Source organism: Leptosomus discolor, chromosome 3, assembly GCF_034619465.1.
Source record: "Leptosomus discolor isolate bLepDis1 chromosome 3, bLepDis1.hap2, whole genome shotgun sequence".
NCBI classification, from domain to species: Eukaryota; Metazoa; Chordata; class Aves; order Leptosomiformes; family Leptosomidae; genus Leptosomus; species Leptosomus discolor.
The window spans coordinates 25,510,032-25,520,372 of record NC_141393.1 but is presented as its reverse complement, the minus strand read 5'-3'; the positions used below and the strand labels follow the sequence as shown (position 1 = coordinate 25,520,372).

The following is a 10,341-nucleotide window of genomic DNA, read 5'->3' as shown; positions in this document are numbered from 1 at the left end:
GGGGCAGCGGCCGGCGTAGCTGCAGCCGAGCCCCGAGGGGAGGGGACGGCCTGGCGCGGCCCGAGGCCGGGGCGGGGCTGCCATTGCAGCCCCTGCGGAGGGTCGCGGCGCGGGATGAGCTCTGCCGCGGCCAAGGTACGCCGTGCTAGCTCCATGTCTTCCCCGCGGGGCGGGAGGGGAGCGGGGGGCGATGGCGGTGCCAGAGCCGGAGGGAGCGGGCCTTGCGGCGGCGGGTGTCCGCCCTCGGCCGGCGCGGGCCTCGCTCGGTTTAGCCTCGGCAGCTGACTGGGACCACTGCCTAAATCAGCCTCTGGCGCCCGGACTCCCCGGGAAGGCCGGGATGGTGGTTACCGAGAGTTGGGCAGGCCCGTGCACAGCGTCTCTTAAAACAAGTGCCAGCTGCCGCGGCCTGTGCCCAGGTCCCTGTGTCCGTGGAGAGCAAGGAACTTGCCCCCATGCTAAATAAAACTAACGCCTTCAAAGCAGTGGTGGTGTTTACTTAAGACAGTTTATCCATGTGAGCCCTTAATACCAACACTCGCTGCAGAGATACTGAGAGTTTAGGAGCAAACCTGTTCCTTCTGCTTATACCTTTACATTTTAACCCAGCAGAATACAAGTGGTGCCTTTCGGACACTGAGGTTTCCCCTAGACAAGCCTCCAAAGAGCAGTTTTCTCTTTCATGTCCCTCATGGGCAGCTGCCCTGTGTCAGGGCATGTGTGCATGCTGCTTGGAGTAATGGGTCTCAACAGGTGAAAGGCTTTGCTTTTCCAAGTGCATCCCGAATATAGCCTGGAAAGAGGTGGTATCCAGTGGAGACCATACTGAAGCGGGCAGGCTTGGAAACCTGAAGACTCAACACACAGAATTTGGGGTGTCTCTTCCATCTTCCTAAGATGTGAAATGCATTTCCCAGATTTTTACTCTGGATTGGGATTTAAGCTAAAACTTCCCTCACTGCACCACTGATGCTGGAAATGAAAACAGAACCAAACCAGAAATCTCAGTTGACATCAAGCAAACGTTGCCCTCCTGCTATCCTCCCAGCTCCAACTGGTCTAACCTGCAGCTTATGGGGATAGTACCCCATGGGGTTGTAAATGGAGGCAGTTCTTTCCTTGATACTTCCCTGGCCCATGCTCAGCTCTTCCTCTGAGGAAGACTAGATATAACGTCACTATGGGACTGGTCCACTGAGGACTGAACATTCCTGCTGTCTCTAGTCTTTACGTAACTGATTATGTTGCCTGTCATCTGCCCTGCTGCTGGGAGCAACACAGCACGAACTTAGGAGATCGCTCCAGGCCCCAGCCTCTGGAGATACAGTTCCCATCTGGGGGATGGGTTGTTTCCCATGTTCTTTTTGGTGAAATCCCCTGGGGCTTTGAAATTATAGAGCAAAGCAATTAGCTTAGCACAATTTGTTACAGATGATAGAGCCAGCTGCAAAAACAATGAAGAACTGTAGAGAGGATCAGGAGAAATATCTCTGCCAGCTGAGAGGCCAGAGTCCAAAACAGATGTAGTGAAGGACAGAATGAGCCAAAAAATCATCAGCAATGTCCCCGGGAAAAACAAGTAAAAACAGTATGTCATGAATGCTGTTTCCCTTTTGGAGTCATAGTTTCTGTTTCCCTGCAACCCAGCAGGCTAGATGTTTCAGAAAAAGTGTAGCTGAGTTTGCCCTGATTCCAGAAGCAAAGAATTTAAGAAAATTAGTAAATACTTTGTCCACAAAAGTGTTGCAAATACTGCCATCCTCACTTAAAAACCATTTCTCCAGTAAACTTTGACTACAGTAATCAAATGCATACCTCATTTAAAATTATTTGAACCTTTCTAAACTGTAAGAAAAGCATGAAGCTTACAGAGGAATGGAGCACAGTGGGGTCTCCCTGGTCTTCTGTTGACACATTGTGTGTCAGCAAGCAAAATCCCTGCCTTTTTCTGCCTTGCTGTCAGTCTCTGGTGTAATTTCTATGCATTTAGGAAGGTGGAGACACAGAGATCCGTGGCATGCCATGGGATCTATGGAAGGAAGGAGAGACATGATTACGGGTTTATTTAGAGACATGCATGGGTACCAATTTCCTGTGTGGAAAGAAAAAGACTAACACAAAAAAGTGAGCTTCATATTTTGCACAAAGTTGGCCTGGGAGCAGAGTAGCAGCCTCTCCCAGGCCTGCAACGCAGAAAGCCTTCTGCACTGGCTGGTACTAATGGGAGGAGGGCTACAGGAGCACCCTACAGTACCTCCTTGCAAAGGCAGCCCCTGTTCAGGGAGCTGGCAGTCGTTCCCTAGTGAAACAAATTCTGCATGTGGCTTCAGTTTCCTTGTTTTGTTCCCCAGGGCTATATTTCTGCATTGGCAAATGCCCAGAGCTCTCTAGGCATCTTATTTGTTTCTGGACAAAAAGCCAGGGAACTAAGGTTGGTTCCTAAATATGCTTCCGACCTCAAAGCTGGTTAATGGTTCTGATATCAGGGCTGGGGCTGCAGCACAGCCCAGATGCAGATGTAGCTGACTGCAGCGGCTCAGGATCAAGTCTGACTGGCTGGTTTTTGTGTCCTGGGCACTGATTTGGGGGCATAGTCCTTTCCTCATTGGCTTTAGGAGACAAGCCTTCCCCCATCCCAGATGAGTTAAAAGGGAAAGCGAAGAGGTTATTTTTTATTTCCTGGAGTAGACTGCACACACTGACCATGGCATCTGAAAAGGTGAGAGCTTGACAGGGTGGAAGTGTCTGGGAAAGCTGCCTTGGTGCTAGAGTTCAGGTAGAGATGAATTGTCTGCCCTCTTGGTCTTCATCTCAAACAGCAGAAGCTCTTGTTTGGAAAGAGGCCTGGCAGGGTGGAAAAGCTGTTTAATGCCACCCAAATATCCAGTGCAGGTGCTTAGCACAATCAGTGGGGAATGTGTTTCAAAAAATCTAAGATGGGATAGAAGTTAGCAACATCCGATAGGGACAAAGAGGGAAGCTTTGCAGGGGATAATTTTAAGGTCACTTGTGCATTGCTGGAACATCAGGTGCAACTATTCAGAGGGCCAGCAGGAAAGCATGATACTACCTGTACACCCGAAACAGGAACAGTCACTTTCAGGAAGGAGCCCCCTGTCCCCCAAACGTTGCTCTTCCCTGTCTTACAATTCCTGAAATGCCTTCTGTCCATGCATTGTTCTCCTTACAGCACTCTGGTGTTCCCACCATATAACCACTTTATCTCTCTCTCTGTTCTCAGCCGATACTTTATGGCTATTTCCGAAGTTCCTGCTCTTGGAGAGTAAGAATTGGTAAGATCCACTGTTGATCTCTGTTTTATTGTCTGGGTGTTACTGCAGTATCCTTCTCTTCACTAACCTGATTAATCAGTCACTTATTAAGAGAGAGATCAGCAAACATGAACCTGGAACAGTGAGGCATTTCCCCAGTGGGAGGGAATACCACAGCTTACCTGGAGCAGGGGGAAGGGAGAGGAACAAACAGGAGGGCTTCACTCAGCCTGCAGCTAATTAGAGGGAATTACTCCTTTTGTAAAACTAACATGATGCAGATGGCTGTTTCTTCCACATTATCCAGAGGGGCCCTACACTCTGTTTTTACATGGATATTGCCTCTGACTCTGGTCTGCCCACATCTTGAGAGCTAAGCAGGGCTGGGAATAGTCCCTACTTGTACTGAGACACTCTTAAGCAAAGTTTTGTACATGAGCACAGGCCCCCCTGCCCTCTATAAGCCAAATCAGGAGAGACTGTGCTGCAGGGAGTGGCAAAGCTTATTTTGAAAAATGCAGTGGTTTTGCCAGGGCTTTGGTCAGTCATTTGCCAAAGCGCTATCTTCTTGATGGACTCGGGCCACCTTTTTTGAGGGATGGGGTCTTTTTTGCTTTTAAAGCCATTCGTTGTTTCAAATGGAGATGGTAACTGCCTGAGCCCATTACCAATGGAACTGGTCTGTGTCCCTGATTTCCCTGGGCCCATTACCAATTCAACTGGTCTCAGTGTGCCTGTCTGAAGCTGTACTCTCTGCTTTCCCTAGCGCTGGCTCTGAAAGGGATTTCCTATGACCTGGTGCCAGTGAACCTCCTGAAGGATGGGGGGCAGCAGGTAAGGATATAGATACCATTGCTCTCTCCAGGTGTATTGAACTTGGGCATCATTAGGAGAATTTGGATTAGCACTAGAAAGTTCACAGGCAAAGTCACTGAATTCCTCACCGCTTCTCTGTAATTAATAGTTACTTTCAAGCTACTTGCAATTAATAGTTACTTGCATTCCCTGGCATGCAAGACAGAGGGAGAACACGACTGCAGGAGACTAACGTTTTTTTCCTCTCTTAAACATCTGTGACTGAATTTTGTAAGGCTGAAGACCTTTTTGCTCCTGCTTAGCATGATATCACTGAACATATCTGGCGCACAGACTTCAGAGAAGCTGCACTGCAATTTAAACACAGACTCGACCTCATTCAGTTAGCACCAGAAAGTGTGTGTGGGGCAGGGAGTCTGTGTCCAAAAGATGCTAAGTGAAATAGCAAGGGGCTGCAAAGGACCTGCCAAAGGAGGAGGTGGGTTTCTAGAAGACATCTTCACTGAGAACTTACTGGGGGGGGGCATAGCAGGGAGTTCTGCACCTAGTAGTACCACTGGCTCAATGTGCCAGTATGGGCTAAGACAGAGTTGGAGAACTAGAACGGTAATAGTGACACTGCTGCAGCACCAACCCATCCTGGGCTTTGTGTTGATGGTTTATCAAGAAGTAAGGCAGTGATCCCTGAGCCCCAGTGAGAGCCTGCTGTAGGCTAATAGTACAGCATAGCAGACTGCAAATACTAGTACTGAGGTAGAGGGAAAAGCCAGGTAAAAAAAAATAAAATAATTTGGTAACTGGGTAATAGGGGAGGAAAACAAGGAAGAAGAATTTCTTGTTGCAGTAGAGTAATTTCAGGTTTGTTTTCACAGTTTTCTGCTGAATTCAAGGCAGTGAATCCCATGCAGCAAGTCCCAGCCTTGAAAATTGATGGCATCACTCTTTCTCAATCGGTGAGTTACCAGCCACATCCCTGTTAACCGTTCACTCCAGCCTGCTGCCCAGTCTGGCAGGAATGGCTTTGTCTCATCTTTTCCCCCAGAGCTCTCATCTGTGCGTTTGAAAAGAGATGGCATTTGTGATAAACAAGCCCGCTTGGGGGCAGAAATAGCACATAGCCTTTGCTGAGAAACTGCTGTCAAGGATTTAAGCTCAATTCAGCATTGGTTTGTAACTCCACCTTTCACTGAGCAGTTTGTAGTCTGACTTAGATGGCTGTGCCAGGTTTTGCCTGAAATCACAGCTGGGCTAAATGACAAGGTCCCAAGCAGACATCAAAGGGGATATTCTGTTGCACGGATTGGTAACAAACTTCATTCAAAAGCTGTTGTATTCCCTTGGATCAGCTCCCCTCTCCCAGGTGTTCAGAACATGAACCTTTCCTTGGCTCTCCAATCATCTCCCCTTATCTCTTTGTTCATTTCAGCTAGCTATAATTCATTACCTAGAAGACACCCATCCTACCCCCAGGCTCCTGCCCCAAGATCCGAAGAAGAGAGCCCAAGTCAGAATGATCGCCGATCACATTGTGTCCGGCATTCAGCCACTCCAGGTATTGGCTTGTCATATCCATGCAAATGAGAAAACCAGGATGGGTTTCCAGCAGTCAGTATCTCTGAAAAGCTCAGTCTCTAAGTTTTCAGAAGCCAATAGAGTGGCAGACCTTAAGACTGTGTGTTAGCAGATGAAATCCCCGCTTAGCCTCTCTGCCTGATCTGCCAATGGCAATAATACAGTATTTCCTACAAAGAAAATCCTATAGCACTCCAGGGTTCTTTCCAGAAACAGTTGAACCCATACAGTATCACTGTTGGGTCTAGGATGTTTTAGGAAGACGACAACTGAGCAACCCAAAGGACAAAGGCAAAGGGATACCCTGGCAGCTGTTACAGAAGGACAGTCCCAAGAGAGAGATACAGCAGAGTGCATGATTCGGCGAGGGTGAGGTCAGGGCTGACCCAGCAGGCTGAACCCACGCTGGGGGTTCAGACTTGGCAACTCCTCATCTCCCCTCTTCTCCACTGGATAAGGCAGTGGGCAAGATCCAGCCAGCAGCGGTCAATCTAACCTGGAGATTGCTTGTGTTCACAGAACCTGAATGTCCTGAAACAAATAGGGGAGAAAAAAACAGAATGGGCTCAGAACTGCATCGCATCTGGCTTTCAAGGTGCGTCCCACATCCAAAATGATCAGCACTTCAACTGACCCTTCAAAATGCTGCACTGCTGGGTCCTACTTTCCTCTTCAAACAGAACAGATCTCCCTAGGCTGGTATGCTGGGTCCTGCCCTGCTGGCAGAGACAGTGCTCTTCCTGCCCAGAGTCCCTTGTCCAGGACTAGTAGTTCTCCAGGGTCTCCGAGGAAGGATCCTGTCCACAGGACGCTTTCACTGCTGTGCATGGACGAGGCGAAGCCTGGGACCATCCCACAGAAGTTGATTCACCCTGAAGCATGAGGGCTGACAGCACTTCTCCTTTTCACCCATCTGCTCCCAAACTAGTGCCTTTTGCTTTAAAGTTCTATCAATCTATATTTATATGCTTTTGTAATCAGACAAAAGATATCAGCTGGGAAACTCCCACAGAATCTAGCAAGTAGCAGAGTATTTCTCTACCTCTCTAGGAGAAACAGGGTGCTTTTTTTTCCTCAAAACCCTTTCCCCCATGTGCCGGAATGGCAGGCCCATCTTCACTTCTGGACAGATGCAAACTGCCTGAACCTTTGCATTTTTCCCCTCCCCACTCACATATCTCTACATTGTCCTCTTAGTATTTCAGGTGCATTGCCTGAAGCAGCTGAAATCACCCTATGTCCCAAAAAGGTGAAGGACTCTAAAGACTCGCATAACTACACTGTTGTAAGATTTCTGTTCCTTCAAGGTTCTGTCCCAAATTGTCCTTTTTCATAGTCAGCTCAGGGTCAAAACGCCCTTGTTCATAATTCCCAGTCTATAAGGTCTTTGGTGTCCCTTTCAAATGAGTTTCCAATGCCTCACTCTGTACCACCTCTCTTGGCAGCGCTGGAGCAGATTCTGCAGCACACTGCCGGGCGCTACTGTGTGGGAGATGAAGTAAGTATTGGAGAGAGCATTGTGTAACATTGGTGAACTGAAAACCCCAATTCCTATAAAATAGGAAAGGAAATTCGTTGTGGAGACACAGCACAATCCTGTGTCTGGAGTTACATGTGGAGCCTTCACTGTAAGAAAAACAGCTGCATGGATCCTACTTAGGCCATTAGTGACTTGCAAGTAGTTGCAGAGACGTTTACTTGTCTCTGCCTGTAACCTGCTGATGGCTAGATTCTGCAGCTGTGCCTAGGACCTGGCTGCTACTAGAGGAGGTTATATATATTTCATCTTTAAGAGATCTAGAGTTCAAGTGTCCTGTCAAAGCTTGGCTCAAGAAACACAGGTTCAGTTCTTAGCTCTGCTCTGTGGAACTTTTATCCAAGTTGTATTGTATTTTTCTGCTCTGTTTGTCCAGTTTTAACAAGGACAGATTTCAGAGAGCTCACATATAAGCTGTTGTGACCTGTACCAAGCTAGAGGCCACCCAGGCCTCTTCCATTTAGTAGTCGTGTTTGGCAGGCACTTGGAACTTTCCTATAAAAGCCTGAGAAAAAAAGGAAGACTCCTGCAATATCCTGTGGTGCAGAGGCTTGGCTAGTAGGAGCTTTGTGGAACTGGAGCCCTTGGTGGGCAAAGGCTAGTTATTTGATCTTATGCTGGAGAATGATGTGTGCTCTGAAAGGTGCCCAAGGTTTTGTGACCTGGGGAGTGGGGTGGGGGCAGCTGCCTCCGTGCAGATAGGCAGCTAGCTGCATTGTCTTTGAGTCTTCTTTTCAGATTGCGAGTCCCTGAGCTTCTGTGCAAAGGCCCTATCATGTATCAGGTCTTGACATTGGCAGGAGCTGCTTGATACTCCTGCAATGCAAACAAGCAGAATTTACTCATCTTTTCCCAGCCATGCAAGCGCCCCCCTTCCTCCATCACCTCGCTCTGCAGCTTGCCAGCAGACTTGTTTGCTCAGAGGCAGTTGCCATAGAAGCACTGTGTCCTTGAGGTTGTCATGATCAGCTGGTAAATATAAATCTCCCTAAAGGCTTGATGGCTTCTTCTACTAGTGGCTGCTACGAAGTTCCTCTCCTTGTACCATTGTCATACTATTAATACTGGATTAAAGAATGAGATTGTTGTGACAACCCCTTTGTACTGGCTGATAAAATAATTTCTATCCTGCTCTCAAAGCCTGCCACCACAGTTAAGTGTGATGGGACAGACTCCGAGTTACTCTGATCCCTTTTATCTGCTACATTTGCAGGTTTCCATGGCTGATCTGTGCTTGGTGCCTCAAGTCTTCAATGCTGAAAGGTAATTAAGGCTAAGCTTGAGGTGCTCTTCCAGGGCACCTGCTCCTTGTGCTGGGCTGTCAGAGCTTACCTTCTGCCCGTTAGGAAAGCATCTCTCCTGCTGCCCTATCAAGTTACGGATTCCTTTCTGCATGAATTTTCCAATGTCATAAATACTGTCTCTTTTGGAAGCTCTTGGAAATAAGGAGTTGTGCTGTCTTCTCAGAGGCCCCTGGGGGAAACCTGATCTATGTCCTTAGGAAAGCTAAGGTTGCCTGCACTCCACATCTGCTTGCCCTATAGTTACACTGCACACAGGGGGAAAAAGATTAATCTGACTATATTTGCTGAAAGCCTTAAACCAGTGGCTTTATGATTCCCAGGAAAAGCATAGTGCCTTCTTACCTTGTGCTGCACACTATGTAAAAGCCTAGTGAAGATGGAAGAACTAACTAACCTGTCCTGTAGCATGTTTATGAACCTACAAGGATGAACCTTTTCTCTTACTGCAAATGTACCCCAGCCTGTGAGATTCTCCCATACTGGGCAGGCACAGCACACTTTCTGCTCACTGCTGCACTGGCTGTCTGACCCAGAGCACCTCACAAATTCTTTTCCTTTTGCAGATTCAAAGTGGACGTGGGTCCATATCCCACAATAACCAGAATAAACAAAGCTCTCCTGGAGTTAGAGGCGTTCAAAGTAAGCCACCCATCCCGGCAGCCAGATACTCCTGCAGAGCTGCGAGCTTGAAGCTCTACTCATTAAATCAAGTAAGCTGGAATGTCAAAGAAGACAACAGCTACAGCTGGCTTAGAACATTAGTGCCAGCAGGAAGCCCTATTACTACTGCCTCACTTTCATCTGTGTGGGAAGGAGGACAGAGGACCTGGAAGTCACCTGGATGACTTACAGGAGTTCTGCCTGTGCTGGAAAGCTTGCAGATACTTCTGACTCTTGTTTTTTTCTATCATCTGATGTATCTCCATGAAGCAGATTAAAGCAGAAGCATCCATAATTACCAGAAGTCCTCTTTGTATGGCTTTGGGTTGGGGAATGTGGCCACAAACAACTGTGAGGCATTGAGCCAATTCCAGACGCCCCCAGGGGCTGGTTCTTCCTGACATCTACAGAAAGAGCATCAGGGAACCAGTGTACACAGTGTGCTACTAACCTAGCAGGCCTGCTTGTCCTTGCAGCTGCCTCAGAACTATGGCATAATCATCAGTGCCATGGATATAAAAAGAGCTAGTCTCTGGCAGAAAACAGCTTAATCCCAACCCTTGTTGGGTCCCACGGCTCTTGGAAGAGCCAACAGTCAGCAATTCTGCCATCCCTTGTAATGACAGAATTACCACCTGGGAGAGCTGATTTGTACCTCTTCCTTACAGCTAGCAGCAGTCTTGGGGAATTTGTAATAAAGAGCTGTCTAGAGCAAAGGTAGGTGATTGTGCCATAGCGAGCAAGACACAACCAGCACATTCCCATACGCTGAAAATGATGGCATTCTCTTCCCATCCTCACACACCGCTCTCAGTGTTTTCCTAGTCCTCAGCTGCAGACTGTCGCCCAAGGGAATCCCATCCCAGACTCCCTCCAAACCAGAATCATACCTGTACTTTCACTGTGAGGACCTTCTAAATGGCAGGAGTAAATCCCATTCCACTCATCCCAAATAAAACCAAACACCTGAGTCACCTTCAGAGCTGAAAGCACCCTGGGAATTCCAGCCCACAAACCTGCAGGGCAAGAAGGGAAACCCAGAAGCCTATGACTGTGTTCCTGTGCAGGCTTAGCTCAGATCCCACTGAACATTTTGGCACCCAAGCCCAGGTACCAAGCCAGGAATATGGAGGGAATTTCTGCCAGTCTGATGCTGTACATCAGCTGCCCTAAGACGGCA

General features: G+C 48.0%; 1 protein-coding gene across 2 annotated transcripts; it reads left to right on the top strand.

The window, feature by feature from the left end:
• Nucleotides 1-94: 94 nt before the first annotated feature.
• On the top strand, nucleotides 95-9,456 carry GSTZ1 (glutathione S-transferase zeta 1). Of its 2 annotated transcripts, none has more exons than XM_086462929.1 (9): nucleotides 95-135; nucleotides 3,242-3,293; nucleotides 4,039-4,106; nucleotides 4,961-5,041; nucleotides 5,515-5,640; nucleotides 6,180-6,255; nucleotides 7,106-7,158; nucleotides 8,411-8,460; nucleotides 9,065-9,456. In XM_086462929.1, the coding sequence occupies exons 1-9, from the start codon at nucleotides 115-117 to the stop codon at nucleotides 9,189-9,191; spliced, it is 654 nt and encodes a 217-aa protein (XP_086319055.1). In that variant the 5' UTR covers nucleotides 95-114; the 3' UTR covers nucleotides 9,192-9,456. The 2 variants fall into 2 exon arrangements, with proteins under 2 accessions (XP_086319055.1, XP_009948292.2); XM_009949990.2 differs by lacking the exon at nucleotides 95-135 and adding an exon at nucleotides 2,705-2,719.
• Nucleotides 9,457-10,341: the final 885 nt, after the last annotated feature.

Coding starts and splice junctions, on each gene's coding strand:
- GSTZ1 (XM_086462929.1), top strand. CDS start 115: ATGAGCTCTGCCGCGGCCAAG. Junction 3,294..4,038: donor CTCTTGGAGAGTAAGAATTG/GTAAGATCCACT, acceptor TGCTTTCCCTAG/CGCTGGCTCTGAAAGGGATT. Junction 4,107..4,960: donor TGAAGGATGGGGGGCAGCAG/GTAAGGATATAG, acceptor TTGTTTTCACAG/TTTTCTGCTGAATTCAAGGC.